The 23,016-nt window shown below is 40.4% G+C and overlaps 1 protein-coding gene across 1 annotated transcript in view; it reads left to right on the top strand.

Moving 5' to 3' along the window:
* The window catches only part of LOC124716751, a 324,669-nt gene extending 302,136 nt beyond the window's left edge, over positions 1–22,533 (top strand). The window contains exons 32-33 of the mRNA XM_047243294.1: positions 1,841–1,995; positions 20,884–22,533. Coding sequence (XP_047099250.1) covers positions 1,841–1,991 — 151 coding nt within the window. The 3' untranslated portion in view covers positions 1,992–1,995; positions 20,884–22,533. The remainder of the gene's footprint in view (positions 1–1,840; positions 1,996–20,883) is intronic.
* Positions 22,534–23,016: the final 483 nt, after the last annotated feature.

Genomic DNA, 23,016 nt, shown 5'->3' with positions numbered 1-23,016 from the left:
GTTTGTGGAAGATTAAAAGTAAAGAATATAGTGACAGAGACAAAAAGACAGCACTATACAATGCTCTAATTGAAAAATTGCAGACAGTTGACGCCTCGGCAAACAGAGAAACAGTAACAAAAAAATAATTTCCTTGCGAACTGTTTACCGAAAAGAGTTATCCAAAGTTCAGAAATCTAGATCATCTGGTGTAGGAGTAGATCAAGTATACCAGCCAACGTTATGGTATTTTGATCTGCTTGGCTTTCTTAAGGTTCGCCCTGCAAATCTCGCAGTAAATTTAAGTGAGAAAACTGCTTTCGCTTTAGCAGCCACTGTCTACACCATTTTGACCGCTTTCTCTGTTTCCTGCAGCTGGTATGAATGTTTTTTTGCAACACAAGTTAAGAACACAGACCACAATAGAACTTCCTCCATTTCTATATTTCAAAATAACTTAATTAAATTTTTGACGTTTACGGGGAGCGTAGTCGCTTTCTACACCGACAGATGGTGGGCGAGTAGTAGATTGGGGTTTGTGTAGTGTGAACACACCACATTTGCAGCAATCTATTGCATGTACAGACATCTGCAGTGATGTCTGCGCAGACAGATCGTGTGTGTGTGGACCGGGCTTAAGTATATTATATGCCAACAACTGAGTGTGCAAACTTCTAGTAAAAAATCTGATACATGGCAAATAGTTCAGTATTATCTGATAAATGACCTGATTTAGCATTGTAGTATCCAATAGGCAGGCAAAAATGATGCACTTGGCAATGACGGCTGATTTAAAACCGGACTGGAATTGCTATTTTCGGTTAATGCAGCTCTGTATCCTCCATTTTCTGAACAAACATTCCAGATGCAATTGGGTGCAATGGACATTGTGAGTCAGGTACCTCACAAAAGGCCATTGCTCACAGTGCGTCTTCAGTGGACCCAAAAATACAAAAACTGGAGAAATGTTGATCAGTTCCAACGAATCACAGTTTTCTCTGTTTTCAAGTGATGCACGGTGTGAAATGCACTAGTGGCCAAATGCTGTGTGTAACACACAAGGTCTGGGTGGTTTATGTTTTGGGGGAATTTTTCATGCCAAGACTTGGACTCACTCATTTAGGTTACCATGAACATGAACCAGGTTGTTCATTTAAATATCCTCTGTAACAATATGTTGCTAGTTCTATCAATCATATTCACAGGCTGCATGCATATATTAAATCTCATCTCCATTAACCTGCTAAATCACTCACCCTTAATATCATAGAATGATTTATGATCATGACAAACAGTGAGTGGAAAATGGCATTCAGTATTGATGTAATTTGGTAGCTGTACAAGGTATGATCATTAATGAGATGTGACATGTGAAGAAACTTTTGGACACTCTTCCCCATCAAATTGTGGCTAGAGCAATACTATTTGTATGTCATCTCCTGTGGGTGACTTAACTTTTTGTCATGTTTGCTTACAAAAAGAGGGGAAAAATGAAAGGCAACACAAAGAGCAGAACACCAGCCAAAACTGAAAAAGGAAGAAATTGCATTCATTTCCTTTTCTGTACCTTGTTATATTCTCTCCCTGGTAATGTTCCTAATTTTTTGTCTTGTCTTAATACAAAAACCTCAAAATTAGCCATCTTTAATTGCAGTGTGTTTTTGTTGGCTGTGATGCATTTGGTGCTGCCTTGACAGTTGACAAATAAGAGCTAGCACATTGATATAAGTCTGTGCAAATTCATTTCACTGATCTGAAAAGTTTGCTGTGACTTTGTCTTCCTTTCGACTTGTCACAGGCAAGGGACACCATGTTCATTAATACAAGGAGAAATATTGTAAGAATCATCCTGTGTTCACAGGGTGGGTATCGAGCACACACAGGGTGAAGGCCCAGGGGCATATGTGGCAGCCACAATCACGACTACCAAGCCTCCACCAGCAGAGTTGGAGACACTCGAAGAAAAGGAAGCTGCACCAGCTGCCGACTCGGATTCAGACTCATCTAGTTAACCTCGTAAGTCATATATTATTTATATCATAATTTTAACGTAAAATTTGATTTATTAGTCACATAACATACTCTCATCTGCAGTTCTCTTCAACTGCATGTTAGATGAGTATATTGGAGAGCTGGAAAATGAATTGGACAATAAAGTGTTACTGAATGAAGCTTACATTGGAGGTTGAAAGAATGGTGCTTGACTCAACTGACTCACATTTGTCAATGACCCGGTGATCCATTCAACAAACACTATGGTGGTAAAATCTTCTCAATTTACAAGCCATGTCACTTCAAATAAAACATTGGAGCTTTCAATAGCTGGCTGTGCCATTGTCATCAGGAGTTAAAATCACTAACTGCTGGGGTTGGCCAGGTACTGTATTTTGCCTGTCACGTAAACTAGTCCTATCTGTCCTAGTCCTATAGTTCAGAATTGGAAGATTCTAGCAGTGATGACCAGGTCTCTTACAGTTTCTAATGTTTATGAACAGGTAGCTAGCTCAGACATATGTGGAGCATAATAGTTCTTACTTCTTAAAAAATGATATTTCGGCAATGTCCAAAAAAACAGATATCGTTGGTGATCTTGCAGTTCTTGAAGAATGAAATTACAATGAAATCCAGACAATTAGCTGCTTACAGGCATTGATAAATATCAATGGTGACAGTTGTAAGCAGGAGATCCCGGGTTCGAGTCCCAGTCGGGGCACACACATTCAACTATCCCTGTTGATATTTATTAATGCCTGTAAGCAGCTAATTATCTGGATTTCATTGTAATTTCAAAGTGTGAAGTCTGTTTGCACTAAAGTTAGTGTGCAGTCGCTAGTGAGACAGGAACTGAAATTGAGGGTAGCAAAGCAAAAACTGAAATGTTTAACTCTGTTTTCAAAAATTCCTTCATAAAGGAAAACCCAGGAGAATTTCCCCAATTTGAGCCTCACAGTATTACTGTCAGTGGCTTGAAACAGCTGCAGTTGTTAAAACTGAACAAAGTTCCAGGACCATACGGAATCTCTTTCAGATTCTATACTGAACCTGTGGCTGAGTTAGCCTCTTTCCTACCTACAATCTATCATATATCCCTCAAACAAGAAACTGTGCCCAGTTCTTGGGAAAAAGCACAGGTCACACCCATCAACAAGAAGGGTAATATAAGTGACCTACAAAACCACTATCAAATATTCTTGACATCAATTTGTTGTAGAATCTTAGAAAATATTCTGAGTTCAAACTTACTGAGGCATCTTGAACAGAATGACCTCTTCCCTGCCAACAAACATGAATTCTGAAAACACTCACGTGAAACCCAACTCGTGCTTCTCGCACGTGACATGCTGAAAGCACTGGGATAAGACATTCAGGTAGATGCAGCGCTTCCTGATTTATGAAAAGCATTTGATTGAGTACCTCATCTACACTTATTGTCAAAAGTATGATTATATGGGTTATCAAGTGAATTTTGTGACTGGATTGAGGACTTTTTGGAGGAGAGGACACAGCTTGTTAACTTTGACAGGAAGTCTTCGTCAGATGTAGACATAACTTTGGGTGTGCCCCAGGGAAGTATTTTCGGACCCTTGCTGTTCATGTTGTATATTAATGATCTTGCAGACAGTGTTAATAGTAAAATCAGGCTTTTTGTATATGATACAGTTGTCTATAATGAAGTACTATCTGAGAGTAGCTGCATAAGTATTCAATCAGACCTTGATAAGATTTCAAAATGGTGAGAGTTTGGCAACTTGCTCTAAATGTTCAGAAATGTAGAATTTTTCATTTCACAAAGTGAAGAAAATAGTGAAGAAAATAGAGTATCCTGTGACTACAATATCAGTGAGACACTGTTGGAATCAGCCAAATAACACAAATACTTAGGTGTAACACTTTGTAGGGATATGAAATGGAATCATCACATAGGCTAAGTTGTGGATGAAGAATGTGGTAGTGTACTGAGGAAGTGCAATCAGGCTACAAAGGAGATTGCTTACAAATCACTCTTGTGATCAGCTGTAGAGTATTGCTTAAGTGTGTGGGACCCACGCCAAATAGGACTTGCAGGGGATACTGAATATATATGGAGAAGGGCAGGATGAATAGTCACAGGTTTGTTTGACTCTTGGGAGAGTGTCTCAGAGATGCTGAAGGAACGGAACTGGCAGACTCTTGAAGACAAGTGCAAACTACCCCGAGAAAGTCTACTAAGAAAGTTTCAAGAACGTCTTTAAGTGATGACTTTGGGGACATGCTAAAATGCCTTACATATTACCAACATAGGGATCATGACAATAAGATTAGAATAACTACAGCAAGCAAGACGCACTCAATCAATCATTTTCCCCACACACTATGTGTGAATGGAACAGGAAAAATAACTGGTACAATGTGATGCGCCCTCTGCCATGCACTTCACAGTGGTTTGCAGAATATAGAAGTAAAATTTCACACAGCACAGATAAAGTAACATAGTTTGCTACACACACAGTTACACAGAAAAGTCACACAATAGATACGATATTCACAACTATTATTCCAATGAACCAAAACATACAGTTTGATTGTCTGTTATTCATTACTGTAAATCGTGTTCTCTTAACTCTGATAACATGAATGGAGATGCAACTTGAAAGGTTCCTGAGGTTGGGCTAAAGAACAAACAGATGAAAGATTAGCCCTGTATGTAGCCTGTTACAAATCTAAACAAAAAGTAAAGTAAGACAAGAGTGAGACTGACTGAAATGGCATGAACTTTGTCCTTATAAAGTCTTGCTCCATGATATTACTGAAATTTGTTCATTTATAATAGTTCACAAATTCTATAGGTCAGAAAGTTAATATTCTGTTGGCTGTTAATTTTGTCATCATATTTTGTTTGTATATTATTTATTATCAGCAGCATTTATTAAAGTAAGCAGTACTAATTTATGCTTTCACACTGGGAATCCAGGATTTATGACTATGGGAGCCATCTCATATGTTAAAGTTTAGTTATTGAAAATTTAGTGATTTTTTAAAATTAAGTACCCTTTCTAATTAATATAGGTGTCAATAGATTCAGAAAAATCATGCAATCAAAGGTATATCAACAAATCACAGGAATTTATAGTACTTTACCTATAACGGACACTGAAAGTTTGGACCAGGTGAAATCTATAATTAACAAAATCTTTTAAACTAATTATATTTGGGTTATTATAAAAACTTCACCAAAAATAGGAAAATTAACTGTTTAATTTGGAAGTGGTCTTTTCTCCTGAATTTGCCTATTAGCTCATAAGATTTTCCCTATGGCTGCATGTAGGAAACTTGATAATGGCAATAACTTGTGATAACCATTATTTCTGATGGAACTAATTAACTCATTGCAACCAGGCAACAAACTGAATGATCTGCATAATGAAGGTTTTTGGATGGAATTTGTTTCTACCATTTGGATAATGTGCATGAATTTTGAAAAGAAAATTAGCAAAAATTTTGTATAGACCTTAACACGTGAAACAGGAATGCATACAAAGCAGGTCACATGCTTATATAGGTGTCATTGCAGCATTGGGAATATTCCTGAGAGGGCAGAAGTGATGCATGCATGGAAGGTGGGTTGGACTGCTCATGGCAGCTCCAGTTCACTGCAGGGCCAAGTGAGATCAGGTAGCAAACGGGGTTGGCTCCATGTTTGAAACTGTCACTCCCACCTCCCTACAAGCATCACATGTCCACCTTTCCTTTCACTTGGTATCCAAAGCCCATACCAACACATCACTGAGTGTGTGCCCCTGATTCTGTTAAAATTGTTACTGTTTGTTCTAATTTTGGCTGCTTCCTTTATAACAGAACCTGAATATGATGTTGCAAGAGCAAAGACTCTCATCTTTTCAGAGTGTTCTACATCTGTTTTCTAGGCAATGTTGAGCCATGGCCAACTTCTCAAGGTCCCTGTTTTGTGTGTCACAAGTGCTCAGTGCAGCATTCAACAAAAGTTTGAATAATTTGCCCAACATAAATGCTACTGCATTTTCAGGGTATGCCATACATGCCAGGAACTCATAAGATCTACTTTGTCTTTAATCCAAGAACTTCTGAGAATGGAAAACTATCACTTTTAATCTCAACAGTAAATTTAATTGTGGGATGGACGCCATCCATGTTTTAGTTGAGTCAGACAGGAGGCCAGCTTGCTCATTCAGTGTACAGGAAATCTGTGCACATTGACCTGTACTCCAGCACCAATAGTTTCCTCCACCCTGTAAACAAAAAAATGTTCCTGACCCCTTAGTACACTTGACAAAGACTATTTTCGATGACAACCATCTACAGTCAGAATATCAGCAGTTAGGATGTGTGTTCAGGGAATATGGTTACAGCATAGGAGAGACTGCAAAAGCTTTCAGGTGCCACCGATGACAGATGCCTCTTGAATCAATGGAAGAGGCCAAGCTGACTGCATTCATTCCACACTCTGTGGCAACCACTAGCAAGATGGGATGTATGCTGCAGACACATGGACTGAGACTAGTGTTCCAGCCTTCCTCCAGGACACGATTTATCTTACACCACATTAAAGACAACATACAGGTCAGAGTTCCTGGCATGCATGCAGCCCCATGCATATGCAGTAGCGATAAACAGGACCAACTATTGCTGACCGTTGCACTAAGCACTTACAGCGTATTAAACAAAGGGAAGTTGTGAAGTTGGCCATGATTGAATATTGCCTGAAAAAGGACATAAATTACAGTTTTAAAAAGTGATAGTCCCAACACACAAATCATCATATCACAATGAAAACAATGAATTATTGATAAAATTCTTTAATCAAATAGATAAAAGAACTTCTCACCAAGCAGCAGCTGTACACACACATAAAAGACTGACATGATTAGCAAGCATTCGGAGCCAGTGGCTCCTTCTTCAGGCAGAAGGGTTGAAGGGTAAGGAGGAAGGGTGAAGGAAAAGGACTGGAAAAGTCTAGGAAAAGGGAAAAGTCACCATAACTGTGGGGCAGGGGAAACTTACCATATGGGATGAGAAGGGAAGACTGATTGTTGAGGACTACATCTGTTGAGATTTGAAAACCTGAGAGCTTAACAGTGAAAGACAGGGTAATATGCAAGACAGAGATGAGTTAATAAGAGTGAGAAGCTAAGTGCATTGTACGAAACGCAGGTGGGAGCAGGCAGTGAAAAATAGATGGGAAAGACAATGGAAGCTGTACGAAATTAAAACGGAGTGAAGCAAAGAGTAGTTACAGTGAAGAAAAGCTGATACGGAAGAAATTAGTTTAAATTAAGGCCAGGTGGGTGCTGAGAACAAAGGACATGTTGTAGTGCCAGTTCTTACTTGTGGAGTTCTGAGAAACTGGTGTCAGGGGGAAGATTCCATATGGCGTGTGTGGTGAAACAGATGCCGGGGTTGCAAATGTCATGTTGCAGAGCATGCCCTGCAACTGGATATTGCATGTTGCCAGTATATACCCTCTGCCTATGCCCATTCACCCTAATGAATAATTTGATGGTGGGTATGCCAATGTAGAAGGCTGAACAGGGTTTACACAATAGCTGGTTATGATGTGTCATTTCATAAGTGGCTCTCCCTTTGAAAGTATATGTTTTGCCAATTAAAGGCTATTAAACATGGTGGTAGGAGGGTGCATAGGGCAAGTCTTGCAGCAAGGACAGTCACAGGGGTAGGAGCCGTAGGGTACAGAGATGGGTGCAGGAGCAGCATAGGGTCTAACAAGAATATTGCAGAGATTGGGAGGCAATGGGAAGCTATTCTGGGTGTGTTGGGCAAAATTTCAGACAGAATGGATCTCATTTCAGGGCATGTAGCCGATTAACACATTCAAAGTAGCTGATTAACACATTCCAGACCAGCAGAATACTGAGTCACCAAAGGTGTGCTCCGAAACTGTTTTGTGGAGGGATCAGCAGTATAGGGATTAGATGTGATGTACCTGGAAACACGCTTTTTAACTAGGCTGGTGGGGTAATTACGTGCAGCGAAGGCTGAGGTGTTGTGTTGTGATAGTCTGCATCCAAACAAATATGTTTGGCTTGGATGCCAAGACCTTATGGGAGGGAATGTTTGACATGGAAAAGATGGCAACTGTCAAGACATAAGTACTGTTTGTTGTTAGGTTTAATGTAAATGGAAATGTGTAGCTGGCCTTCAGTGAGGATGAGATCAACATCAAAAGTGGCATGGGATTCGGAATAGGACCATGTGAAATTTAATTGGGAGTAGGTATTCAGAAATTCCAGGAATTTTAGCACATCTGCCTCACCATGAGTCCATATGGTAAAGATGTCATCAGTGTATCTAAACCAAACCAGGGGCTGAAAACTTACGGATCCAAGGAAAGTCCCTTCCAAGTGACCCAAGGTTGTCATAGGAAGGAGCCATCCTAGTTCCCATGGCCATACCTTTGATCTGTCTGCATGTCTGAACCTAAAAGATGTAGTAGTTGTTGGTAAGTATAAAGTTGATTAAGGTGAGTAGGGTGGATGTCATAAGTTTGGAATCAGGGGCAGCTGTCTGAGGAAATGTTCAGCAGCAGACAGACCATCTATGTGTGGGATGTTGGTATAGAGGGAGGTGGCATCAGTGATGACAAGCAAGGTGTATGGTGGAAGTGGGATGGGCACGGATTTCAGACAATCTAGGAGATGGTTGGTATCTTTGATGTAGGAGGGTAGTTTTTGTGCTATGCAGGTTGCAGGTGTTGGTCAAATAAGGCAGATATACATTTGGTGGGTGCTTTGAAGCTGCAGCTATAGGATAGCCTGGATGATTGGGTTTGTGGATTTTAGGAAGAAGGTAAAAGTTGTGGGTGCGTAGTTTGGATGGGGTGAGAAGTTCTATGGATTGAGGTATTAGTCCTTGTGAGGGGCCTGAGGTTTTAAGGATGGACTGCAGGTCAGTTTGAATCACAGGGATGGGATTTTGATGGCAGACGCTGTATGTAGAGGTGTCAGACAACTGGCGTACACCTACACTAACATATTCCTTTCAGTCAAGTACTACAATCGTAGATTCTTTGTCTGCTGGGAGGATAATGATAGATTCATCAGCTTTTAGGGAATGTAGAGCCCGGAGTTCTGCAGAGGACAAGTTAGGGTCATGATGTAGGGACCTGAGGAAGGGTTGTGAGGCAATGCTGGATGTGACGAATTCTTGGAAGGCTTGTAAGGGATGATTTTGAGATAGTGGTGGTAGATCAAGTTGGGATCATGGTCTGAACTGTTCAAAGCAGGGTTCAATGTGAGGTTTTCAGTTGGAAAGGTTTTGTGGTAGGGTTGCAAAGTGATATTTCCAATGAATATTACTTGTGAAGGCAAGGAGGTCCTTCACCAATGCAGCAGGATCAGATGCATGTTTAGGGGTGAAAGTGAGGCCCTTAGATAATGGAGATAATTCAGGAGGGGAAATAGCTTTAGATGAGAAATTAAGGACACTGTACTATTGTGACTAGTCCTTGAGATTATGGGCTATTCTTGGTCTGGGAGGCTGTGGGATGTTAAGGAGTTTGGCCAAGGTTGGTTTGTAGGAGGGGAGTGGTGGTTGAGGGTGTGGCTGTTTAGGGAACTGCAGGAGGACAGGAAGGGAAATACCACTGTTCAGGTAGTTTAGGAGAAGGTGTGACAGATTTTTTAGGTGAATTCTGGCATGTTGTTGCAGCTTGAAGCTGGCTTGGTAGATGATACCATTCGAGGATACGTGAGGGGCAGATAACTGCAAGATTTTGTAGGAGGAGAGAAGTCCAGTAGAGTGGAAACTTGTTGATGTGGCATATAGGCCACAGATTAGCTGGGTAAGAGCAAGGGATTGCTGTAGTTGAAACTGTAGAAGAGCCTGAGCTATGGTAGGATTGCATCCCAACATGGGGACTTTCAATGTTCGGCCTTTTGGAGTAACTCCAAGGGACAAGCAGATTTCAAGAAACAGAATGTGGGACCTTAGTTTTGATAGTGCACAAGCACATTTTCAAAAGGAATGGATGCAATATGAGGTGGGATTCAACATGGCAAGAGAGCACTGTTTGCGGAGTTAAAAATCATGAGAGAGGCAAAAAAAAATACATAAATAAATAAGCAGAGGGTGTGAAGGATAGAAAAATGTAAGAAAAGCAACTTAAATACTCAGAAAAATTAGAAAGATTCACATGGAAATCGTTAATAAGAGGTAATGAGTGGGCAATCTATGCAATCTATATTGATACGGAAAATGATGAAAGAAAAATAAAAGGAAAAAATCAATTGGGAAAGTCGTTAAAACAGACAAACAGAAGGCAAAGTCTCCGATGCCAGACTTCGCCTCAAAAAGCTATCACACCTTCTCCTGAAGTACCTGAACAGTGGTATTCCCCTTCCTGTCCTCCTGCAGCTCCATAAACAGCCACATCCTCAACCACCACTCCTCTCCTACAAACCAAGCTTGGCCAGCCGCCTTAACATCCCACAGCCTTCACCACAGCCTCCCAGACCAAGAATAGCCCATAATCTCAAGGACCAGTCACAATAGTACAGTGTCCTTAATTTCTCATCTAAAGCTATCTCCCATCCTGAATTATCTGTATTATCTAAGGGCCTCACTTCTAGCCCTAAACGTGCATCTGATCCTGCTGGATTGGTGGAGGACCTCCTTGCCTTCACAAGTAATATCCATTGAAAATATCACTTTGCAACCCTAACCCAAAACCTTTCCAACTGGAAACCTCACATTGAACCCTGCTTTGAACAGTTCAGACCATGATCCCAACTTGATCTACCACCACTATCTCAAAATCATCCCTTACAAGCCTTCCAAGAATTCGTCACATCCAGCATTGCCTCACAACCCTTCCTCAGGTCCCTACATCATGACCCTAACCTGTCCTCTGCAGAACTCCAGGCTCTACATTCCCTAAAAGCTGATGAACCCATCATTATTCTCCCAGCAGACAAAGGATCTACCATTGTAGTACTTGACCGAAAGGAATATGTTAGTGAAGGTCTATGCCAGTTATCTGACACCTCTACATACAGCATCTGCCATCAAGATCCCATCTCTGTGATTCCCTTCAGGCCCGTCACAAGGCCATACCATTTTCAGTTGTTAAATGACTTCCAAAGCTGAACTGTTCATCTGATAGCAAATCGTGTAATATTAAATGATCAATTATTCGTACATACACAGTCTTCTCAATAACTTTAGCTAACACTGATGGCACAGAAATAGGTCTAAAATTGTCTACATTATCTCTTTCTCTCGTTTTAAAAAGTAGCTTTACTACTGATTACTTTAACTGTTCAGGAAACTGACCATTCGTAAAGGAAAAATTACAAGTATGGCTAAATACAGAGCTAACATGGGCAGCACAGTACTTCAATATTCTGCTATGCACTCTATCATGTCCATGAGAGTCCTTAGTCTTCAGTGATCTAATTATTGACTCAATCTCCCTCTTGTCTGTATCACAGAGGAGTATTTCAGACATCAATCTCAAAAAGACATTTGCCAAGAGGGTTATATGATTCCCTGTAGAAACTAAAGTTTTATTTAATTCACCAGCAATGCTCAGAAAATGATTGTTAAATACTGTAAATATATCTCATTTATCAGTAACAGAAAAAATTTTACTATGAACTGACTTTATATCATTGAACTTGTGCTGCTGACCAGATACTTCCTTCACAACTCACCATATGGTTTTAATTTTATCCTGTGAATTAGCTATTCTATTTGCATACCACATACTCTTTGCCTTCCTAATAACATTTTTAAGTGCCTTATAGTACTGTTTGTAATGGGCTACTGTGGCTTGATTGTAACTATTCTAAAATTTTGATATAATTCCTACTTTGTTCTACATGATATTCGTATCCCACTAGTCAGCCAGCCAGGCTGCGTTTTACTGCTAGTACCCCATTTAGAACATTGTAATGAAAGCAACTCTCCAAGAACATAAGAAATGATTTAAGGAAAGCATTATATTTGTCATCTGTGTTATCAGGACTATAAACATCCTGCCACTCTTGTTCCTTGACGAGGTTTTAAAATCTCTCTATTGCTGTTGTATTAACTTTCCTACATAGTTTGTAATTATAAGTGACATTTGTTTGAGCACAAAAGCCTTTTAATGTTAATATTTGTGTATCATGGTCTGAAAGGCCATTCACCCTTTTAGTACCAGAATGCCCATCTAGTAATGAAAAATGAATAAAAGTATTGTCTATGGCTGTACTACTGTTCCCCTGCACTATAGTTGGAAAAAACATATTCTGCATCAGATAATTTGAATTTAGGAGATCTACCAACATCCTTTCTCTTGCACTGTCATGTACAAAACTAATACTGAAATCACCACATACAACTAATTTCTGGTACTTCCTATAAAGTGAATCAAGAAACCTCTCTAGCTTGAGCAGGAATGCTCTAAAGTATGTTAGGGGACCTATAAACAACAACAATTAGAAGTTCAGTTTCACTAAATTCAACTGCAACGGCACAACATTCAAACATCTGTTTAGTGCAGTGCCATGATACGTCTATGGACTCAAATGGAATACTTTGGTAAAGGAAGCCTCTAAAGTGTCAAATTATTTAAGTGGTGCTCCGATATACCAATAATTTTCAGTCAACATCTATAAGCAATTCACTAGCTTCATCTCCAACACCTCTTATATTTTGATGAGATGCACTAATTTCTTCTCTACTCACAAACATGAAGTCCTTTGAAGGTGAGCCCTTAGTTAGAGGGACTTCCTTTAAGTAGGTATACATATCAGCTGATTTCAATCTAAAAAAAGGTGCAGCTTTAACACCAACTACTACAGGAATTTTAACATGAGTGAGTGTTCCGACCACCACCAACTACATTGTCACCTATAAGCTTTGCCAGCCTCCCCTCCCCATACTATAGAGGTGCTGGCCATGCCTAGTGAAACCGGATCTACTGATAGACCCAACTGGCACCACTGAAATGTGAACCATGCCATCTGCTAGAAGTGCCTTCTCCGGCCCCTTGTTAACGTGACTAACAGCCGCATTAAGATGAGGCTGATCATTACACTGAAACGGTTGCATGAAATGCACACTAGTGCCACGAGTTTGAATTGCTATCTTTACCAGGTCACCACCTACATCACATTCCCTATCCCTATCAACACTGTTCCCTGCTCCACCCACAATCACTACCTGACCCTCCTTTGTAAAATTCCTACACAACATCCCTATGCTGTCAGTCACCTGAGCCAACCCTGCACTAGGCTTCACAATGCTGGTGGCCTGGTGCTCATTCCCCAACACTTCCTGCAGCTGCTGGCCCACACCTCTTCCGTGCAAACTACCTAGCAGCAGAACCTCCTCCTTTCTGTTAGACTGTGCAACTGATCTAGGCATCCTAACTGCTGAGGACTGCTGCGTGTTCCCTATACGTACTGCTACAAGAGGCTCCTCTCCACTCAACTCTGACAGTTGATCAAATCTGTTGCATATACGCAACATACAGCTGTTTGAATATCTCCTCCTCCTAGCTACCTTCTTGCCAACTGCCAGTCCCCAATCCCCAGTACCCTTCACCCTCCTCAACCTATCTAGTTCCTCCTTTGCATGTTGTGACTACACCAGAAGGGCACAGATCTTATGCTCCGGCTCCTCTATCAGCTTATTTCTACTACATATTCTGTATTCCCAGGAGAGGATCTCACTAGAATGCCCACTGAATTCCCCACTGCATTGCCCCCAATGAAAATTCTTTGAACAAATCCCACACTGTAACCCACTACTCACAAACCTATGACAGAGCCCACACTTCTCTCTCCTGCTAAAATTTTATAGTTACTGAAAAGAACTGTATGTTTACACTACCTAAGTTCAATTACAGCAGTAGAACTATTTACAAAACTAACAATAGTGGTCTCAAACTTCTTTGTCTACTAAGGAAGCAACTACTTGTATTAATATTACTAAACCACAACTAATACCAATACCTACAAAACTTCACAAAATTATTAGCTAAAACCAAAAATTCAAGCAGCCACTGGAACACTGAATGAAGTTAAAACACTGAATGAAAAATTTACTGAAATATTTCACTAGAAACAATGAGAAACAGCAGCTGAAAACTAAAGCACAAAAATTACTAAACGACTTCAACGCACAGGAAACTAAAAAAACACAGCAAGCGAACGTTTCCAAAAGTTTATTAACCCTCGAGCAGGTGCGCCGATTTTCATAACACAAGCGAGTGTGCGATGCACTTTGTACACATGTAGTCAAAAGCTGTCATTATGCTACCAACGGAAACATGTATGAGCTAAATCACAGTTTAATTTTAGTTTATTTAAACAACAATACAAGAAACTTGTATTATAATGATAATTTACTACACTCCTGGAAATTGAAATAAGAACACCGTGAATTCATTGTCCCAGGAAGGGGAAACTTTATTGACACATTCCTGGGGTCAGATACATCACATGATCACACTGACAGAACCACAGGCACATAGACACAGGCAACAGAGCATGCACAATGTCGGCACTAGTACAGTGTATATCCACCTTTCGCAGCAATGCAGGCTGCTATTCTCCCATGGAGACGATCGTAGAGATGCTGGATGTAGTCCTGTGGAACGGCTTGCCATGCCATTTTCACCTGGCGCCTCAGTTGGACCAGCGTTCGTGCTGGACGTGCAGACCGCGTGAGACGACGCTTCATCCAGTCCCAAACATGCTCAATGGGGGACAGATCCGGAGATCTTGCTGGCCAGGGTAGTTGACTTACACCTTCTACAGCACGTTGGGTGGCACGGGATACATGCGGACGTGCATTGTCCTGTTGGAACAGCAAGTTCCCTTGCCGGTCTAGGAATGGTAGAACGATGGGTTCGATGACGATTTGGATGTACCGTGCACTATTCAGTGTCCCCTCGACGATCACCAGTGGTGTACGGCCAGTGTAGGAGATCGCTCCCCACACCATGATGCCGGGTGTTGGCCCTGTGTGCCTCGGTCGTATGCAGTCCTGATTGTGGCGCTCACCTGCATGGCGCCAAACACGCATACGACCATCATTGGCACCAAGGCAGAAGCGACTCTCATCGCTGAAGACGACACGTCTCCATTCGTCCCTCCATTCACGCCTGTCGCGACACCACTGGAGGCGGGCTGCACGATGTTGGGGCGTGAGCGGAAGACGGCCTAACGGTGTGCGGGACCGTAGCCCAGCTTCATGGAGACGGTTGCGAATGGTCCCCGCCGATACCCCAGGAGCAACAGTGTCCCTAATTTGCTGGGAAGTGGCGGTGCGGTCCCCTACGGCACTGCGTAGGATCCTACGGTCTTGGCGTGCATCCGTGCGTCGCTGCGGTCCGGTCCCAGGTCGACGGGCACGTGCACCTTCCGCCGACCACTGGCGACAACATCGATGTACTGTGGAGACCTCACGCCCCATGTGTTGAGCAATTTGGCGGTACGTCCACCCAGCCTCCCGCATGCCCACTATACGCCCTCGCTCAAAGTCCGTCAACTGTACATACGGTTCACGTCCACGCTGTCGCGGCATGCTACCAGTGTTAAAGATTGCGATGGAGCTCCGTATGCCACGGCAAACTGGCTGACACTGATGGCGGCGGTGCACAAATGCTGCGCAGCTAGCGCCATTCGACGGCCAACACCGCGGTTCCTGGTGTGTCCGCTGTGCCGTGCGTGTGATCATTGCTTGTACAGCCCTCTCGCAGTGTCCGGAGCAAGTATGGTGGGTCTGACACACCGGTGTCAATGTGTTCTTTTTTCCATTTCCAGTAGTGTATTTGATTAAACAAATAAGAAACTTCATTCTATTGCTGCAGCTAATTATCAATCTATTCCAACACTTTTTACGCACAGACTGAACACAAACATTCTTTCATTGTAATGTAAAAGGACATCTATAGAAGAAGTTATCACCAAGTTCCTTCCCTTTACACAGTTAGTTGTCTTGTGCATTTTTGGAAAATGCTGTACACTTCTCACATGTATGCACTGTTTTTACGTGTCCTTTGCAAACAAAGCTATGGCATGAGTTACACCTTATGGCAGTAGATGTGTTTCTAGCTCATCCACATGACACACTGACACCTTTTCTTGGTGGTAGGCTCCTCAGTTCTTACAACATGTTGATTTTTTTTATTTCACGAGCAAAGTTGCAATGTCAGCGGGAAATGAAGGAATATTAGCTCTTTCCACTAGTCCAGGCTTCATCATCAGGCTAAATCATTAAAGAAAATTCTTCTTTTCTTTTTTTGAATTTGCCACATTTTCATGAACAATTATTTGAATATTGATCCCTGCTATATCAATTAGACCAAAGAATACAACCGATGGCCATCTTATTGTCACCCATGCGATGGAATACGCATCTCCAACTTGATCGAATGTGTTGACTCCTCCCTTTGTTATACTGTAATCCAAAACTATCTCTGGTGTACCTGCAACTTCATCATGGGTTCCAATATTGTGCATAGCTGAAAATACTATAATTTCCTTGCTTTGTTTTGGCACATAGGAAACTAGTGGTATATCATCCTGAAAACCAAATTAAGAGGAGCTGGTGGCCCTACTTTTCCCAGGTAATAATTCTTGTGGGATCTCGTGTTTGTTTTTTCTTTTGGCATACCAATGAGTGTTAGTCACTTTTTTCAAAAAGGAGTTGGCTAAGGAATAGCTAGTGTACCAATTATTCATTGTAACATTTATTCCTGAGCATTCAGTGTGAGTAACTAGCCTTCCTATAGTATCACAGGGAGAATTAGAAACATTGTATTGTCCTTTAAGTTGTTTTCCACAATATACTTCAATATTACTAGTGAAGAATGTTTTAGCATCTGGTTCAACAAAATTATTTATCCTGTACTTAGCTGGTTGGTTTGGGATATACTGAACAAAAACACAGTGACACCGAAAAGCTCGCAACTTTTCATCTACACTGCCCTACACTGTAAGCGTTCTAGCAGTTCACCACAAGGCGTCCAATATTTATCTTATTGCAGCAACTTACTCTTCTTTCTTGCCTTGTACTCTTGTTGTTGAAACTGATACATCGTAAAAGGAACAGAAATCTCCTCTAGCTCATCACAGCTCTTGTAATCTTCATACCAGTACCATCTGCTCTCCACAGTTCAATGACATATGTGTGGTTTGCTTTATCAGTCCCGATGAGATACAGTAATCCCAACAATACCATTATTTCACACTTTGTAGTTTCCTCAGCGTACCTTTCTCTGGAATATTGTACACCTCTTTCTTAGATTGAATGTATGTGTTTCTGTATTTTACAATTACATCAATCATTTCCAGGCTAAGTATTGTTCATAAAGCCTCTGTTTCACTTGTGACTCTGGCAACACATGTAGACCCAGGGAATATTTCCACAATATTCTTTCTTTTTGTTTTTGAAGTCACATTAGGACACATTTTTTTCCATTTACGCATTTTTGCAACATTCAATGTAAACAGCAACTATTTTTTCCATTGTTGTCTATCATTAGCAACAACAGGTAAACATTAAGCAAATATCAGAGCAACAGCATCTAGTTATTTTAATTAGGAAAGCAAAAATATTCATGTTTTCCACAGTAGCAGCTTCTCTTTTAACAGTATTATGTCTGCTTCTAGCCTATCCAAACAAATAGAATACAACAGTTTAATGACAGTGTATTGGAAATAGTTATTGCTACAGGTGTAGAAGTAACTTCAGGTGTGTCCCAGGGAAGTGTGCTAGGATCTTCAACATTCATGTGTTTAGTTTCAGTTACAGCTTCATTGCCACTTGACTATCCTACTTGGCATAAGAATCAAAAGGTCAAAATCACTTAGAATGTAGTGATGGGGTGAGTGATAGAACAAATGGCAGTTTCAAGTGGTTGGTAATGACTTGATTCACATAGTGAATGAATGGCTAAAACCAGTGTCTGAAACACAGCAAAGTGGTTGTAAGCAGACAAGATTAGTTCCAGAGTGAATACCAAAAGGAGAAACAGTGCAACAAGCAATAGTCAGACACCATATCAAACAGCTTGATCCGGTGCTTTCAAGGTAAGAGCCATATGTGACACAATGCATGTATTTAAGTGCAGAACTTTCCCAGAGAATGCACCCACTGTTCCATCTGCTTGCACTGTATGTGCAGTGTCAAAGACTCCATTGGCAGGGAATCTGAACCACTGTCAGATACCAGAATGTTGTACATTAATATCCTGGCAGATAATATTAGCAGTAATCTCAAAAATTGTGAGGTTGCTTTAAATATCTAAAAACGCAGACAATAGTGGCCTATAACTTCAATATCAATGAGTCACAAACAGAATCAATCAACTCAGCCTGGATGTAACAGTTTGGGGGATATAAAATTTTAATGATTAAATAGGCTCAGTAGTTCATAAAAACAGGCAGCAGACTTCAGTTAATTGGTAGGACGTTGGGAACATGCTCCCAGTCCACAAGAGAGATTACTTACAAAACACTCATGCAACACATTGTAAAATATTGATTGTGTGTTTGAATGGCAGTTTGTGTAGTCTCTTGTTTGACTTCATAAAAGTGCTGAAAAACTCAAACAAATACCAACCTTACTTCAAAAGCCCAGTTTCAGTTCTGTTATCACTCCCTCAGTGACTGTCAGGACAAGACTGGACTAATTACAGCATACACGAGGCATTTAAGCAGTAAGTCTTCCCACACTACGTATGTGAATGGAATCAGAAGAAACCCCAAATGCAATACAAAGGGATATATCAGCAATTAGATGTAAATGTAGTTGATACATAAGGTGTTGTGAAATTAAAAAACTTCCCAGCAAATTAAATGTTAAAGGAGATTTTAGAATCACAAGCTGGTCATTGTAAACTTAATTCCACGATATTTCAACTGGACACCTGCCAGTCGTCTTCATGTGAGACATCAAGGACTGATGAAGATGTTCTCTGCTCTGCCTTACATAGCAGACTGATAGTATTGCTGCACCTGTGTCAGTAATGTGTTAATCAACCCCCGGCTCTCACGCAAGCGGTTATTCAGCCTCGCATTGAATGTCCTACTGATGGATCTTGTGCCTAATTCTGTCCTATTGGCACCTTAGATCATCAAAATCCTAAGCTGGTTGGAGGACCCAGCCCATAATGCTTCAAAATTTCTCAGAAGACGAAGAGATCCAGCAACTTTGCTGGCCGAGGTAGGGTTTGGTAAGCTTGAGGAAACCAGCAGAGGCTTTTTCTGTGTGTGGGTCACCATTACCTTTCTGAAATGTAAGCTCAGGATGGCGTCTCGCGTAAGGCACCAAAACAGGGCGCAGAATATCGTCGACATACCACTGTGCGGTAAGGGTGTTGTGGACGACAACCCGAGGGGGTCTTGGTATGAAAAGATATGACACCCCTGACCATCACTCCTGGTTGTTGGGCCTTAAGGCTGGCGGCAGTCAGGTTGCTATCCCACTGCTGTTTGGGGGTGTGTCCAGACGTTTCTTAGCTGGTCAGTGGGGCTCCATTTGAAGCAGAACTCATCACTGAATACAAGTCTACTCCAGACAATGAGATTCCAGGTTGAAGCCTTGTTTGGACACTCTCCTGGCAGGAGTAGGATACTAACCTGACTGTCACTTCCCATATGGCCTGACAACCAAGAGTGATAGTCTGGGGGGCTATTTCTTTTTGTAGCAGGACCCATTTGGTTTTTGTCGGTGACAGCCTTACAGCATAGCAATACATTGACAATATTCTAGGCCTTGTTTTGTTGCCCTTCATGTCAAGTCATCTTGGGCTTACTCTTCAGCAAGATAATGTCTGCCGGCACATGGTGAGAGTTTCTACTGCTTGTCTTCACACTTGCCGAATTTCAGCTTGGCCTGCAATATCGCTAAATCTCTGCTGAGTTGAGAACCATCTGGAGCATTAAGGGCACCAACCATCTCAGGATATTAATTATCTAGTGCACAAATTGCACAGAATTTGGTATGATATCTCTCAAGAGGACATCAAATAACTACATCAATAAATGCCAAGCCAAATAATTGCTTCTATAAGGGACAAAGGCGGACACTCACTCTATTTGTGAAGTCCTTTCTATTGAATAAATCATTTAATTTTTCTGAAATCATTTCTCTGAATATGGACATCACATGTACTGATTTCTATCCCATTATGATAAGTGCCTTCATGGTTCATCATTTTTTTATTCTTAGAGTGTATTTTTGCAATGCAGGGCTGTTTACAGTGAGGATCGTTTGATGGATAATAGCAAACACTTACTTGCAATGAAACTTCCTGGAAGATTAAAACTGTGTGCCCGAACGAGACTCGAACTCGGGACCTTTGCCTTTCGCGGGCAAGTGCTCTACCAACTGAGCTACTGAAGCACGACTCACGCCCGGTACTCACAGCTTTACTTCTGCCAGTGCCTCGTCTCCTACCTTCCAAACTTTACAGAAGCTCTCCTGCGAACCTGGTTTGCAGGAGAGCTTCTGCAAAGTTTGGAAGGTAGGAGACGAGGTACTGGCAGAAGTAAAGCTGTGAGTACCGGGCGTGAGTCATGCTTCAGTAGCTCAGTTGGTAGAGCACTTGCCCGCGAAAGGCAAAGGTCCCGAGTTCGAGTCTCGGTCGGGCACACAGTTTTAATCTGCCAGGAAGTTTCATATCAGCGCACACTCCACTGCAGAGTGAAAAATCTCATTCTGGACTTACTTGTAATTCTCAAATCTGGATAATAGAAGATTCATTCAACAATTGAATAATGAGCCAAGATAATCAACTGTTCGTATTTTTCCTGACTGCTGTTCCATTGAACTCTTCTTTTTCTACTTTTGATACAAATACTGCTCTCAACAGTTAATGTGTTATCATGTCATAGTCTTTAAGCTTCTGAGAAGTTCACTTTATTATTGCAGGTGATCAAATGATGCAGTAAGGTAAGTGCTCACAGTTCACCTGTGGATTATACCGGACTGGTTGGTGCTTTGAGTCACACCACTCATTATACGGACAATACAAACAGTTATATACATGTAAGTTTATGTGTTGCTGATGAGAGGAAAACATTGTTGTATTTAATAACGTAGTGATAGAAAACAGTATCATTAATGATGTAAATTAATGTCATGTTTATATGGATTAGATGTTTATTTTTGTTGACTTTGTCAGAGGATTATTTTTATTTCATGATATTTATTCAGTTATTCAACAGCACCTCACTGAAGCCACTGACTATATTGCCTCAAGAGCCAGAGTGGGGGAGATGTTTGCATAACTTTAGACTCAGCTGATAATAAGTGTTTCCACATACGAGAGCTGCGTCACTTGTTAATCTGATGTTTAACAATTACTCAATGCATAATTTGTACAGGACAATATAAATAGCTGTATGTTTTTGATGTTAAATGGTACATGCATGTAATGTATTGAACATATTTAAATTTTAAAGTCCTTCAGACTGTAACATATGTAATGAACTTGCGATTTATTTCTGAATGATGGTTCCCATCATTTACCTGAGGCACAACAATGCAAGAGGCAAATATATTAGTAGCAATGTACAGTCACATGAACCAGACATCCTAGGATACACTGTTCTCACGTGACTGCAAACATTAATAGAATACTTTAAGATAAGTTGAAGTTTATTTCTTAGAGTTGCAAAGGGGCACAGAAGAGAAATCTCGTGCCAGTGTATGTAGTAATACTTATACATAATCATGTAATTATGCATGTACATGTATTGATTGTTATTGATGTCTTTTCTTTCTATGCTTTACCATGACTAAGTGCTCAAATAATCTGATCTCAATGTGAGATATAACAATGTACAATATTCCCTTTCAGTTTGTGTGTATGAGAGTTGTTTAATGTGGAAAAGTTGAAATTACTTGTTACTAAATATCGAATGGTTACCAGATTTCAAAGTTTAATGTTAACCTATCCTTTTCTAACACACGCTTTACTAAATGTATAGTAGAAGGCACAGCTCTCTCCTCTAAAACATACATAATACAAAACAAGAAAATTACACGTGTCTATCTCACAATGGTTATGTTGATTCAACTCAGGGTAAATTTTTTTCTTCACCATTACAGGTCTCAAATCAAGCTGCAACACTTCAGAATATTTTCCAAGGTTAAGGCAACTATCAACAAAAGTAAATTAAAAAGAAATGTGGTAATAAGTGCAACTTATGCCGTAAAATTCAATCTAAACCTGTAATGTGTTCATTAATTGCATTAACTATAAATGTGTGGTTTCTGATGACTAATTTAAACATTGGATCATTTCACAGCAGTTTATTATTTTAAAAATTTACTTTAAGGTCAGTTCTTTAAGATCATATTTCAAGGATGTGCATAAAAAGATTCATCTCCACCGCAACTATCCCTGGAAGCATCTGATTTCTGACAATAAATCATGAAATAATAATGCTGTAACATTAAAAAAGATATTTGTTGAAATTTAATGCATGGTTTTAAAATAACTTAATTTTTAGGACAACTTCAATTAGTTTAAAGAAAAGATTTTTCTGTATACAGTGTATACACTTTCTAAATGCTATTAGAGTTCCTGTTGAGTAGTGAAATGTTCTAAAAGCACAAATGAAAGCTTATGCAGAAGGACGTTAAATGTGAAATGAAAAGGTCAAAAGATTTTTCAGCCTTGCATGCCTTTTAGCTGTACATTTACTTAAGAGTGAGTTAAGAAATTTAATACATACTCTGCTACTGTTGCTGCTGCTACTGCTGACTTGCTGCTACTGCTGACTTTTTTCTCTGTACATGCTTCTTCCAAAATTTCCATGACACTGAAAGGTAAAGAATGTCAACCATTATTCATGGTTAAAACTTGACATGTTTTATAGTCCAGGTGTACACAGTTTGATTCCACAAAAGGTATTAGAGAAGGGGAGAAACAATAAAGGAAACATTTATATGCAGATTCCACACTTTTTGCTAGTTCACAACACTCATTCTTTGATAATGTTTAACCTGTTAATATCATTGAACAACTCTACTCTTCAAATACAGATATTTCAAATA

Source organism: Schistocerca piceifrons, chromosome 9 (genome assembly GCF_021461385.2).
Source record: "Schistocerca piceifrons isolate TAMUIC-IGC-003096 chromosome 9, iqSchPice1.1, whole genome shotgun sequence".
Lineage (NCBI taxonomy): Eukaryota > Metazoa > Arthropoda > Insecta > Orthoptera > Acrididae > Schistocerca > Schistocerca piceifrons.
Note: the sequence above shows the minus strand (reverse complement) of the source record. Positions and strands in the feature narration are given on the sequence as shown.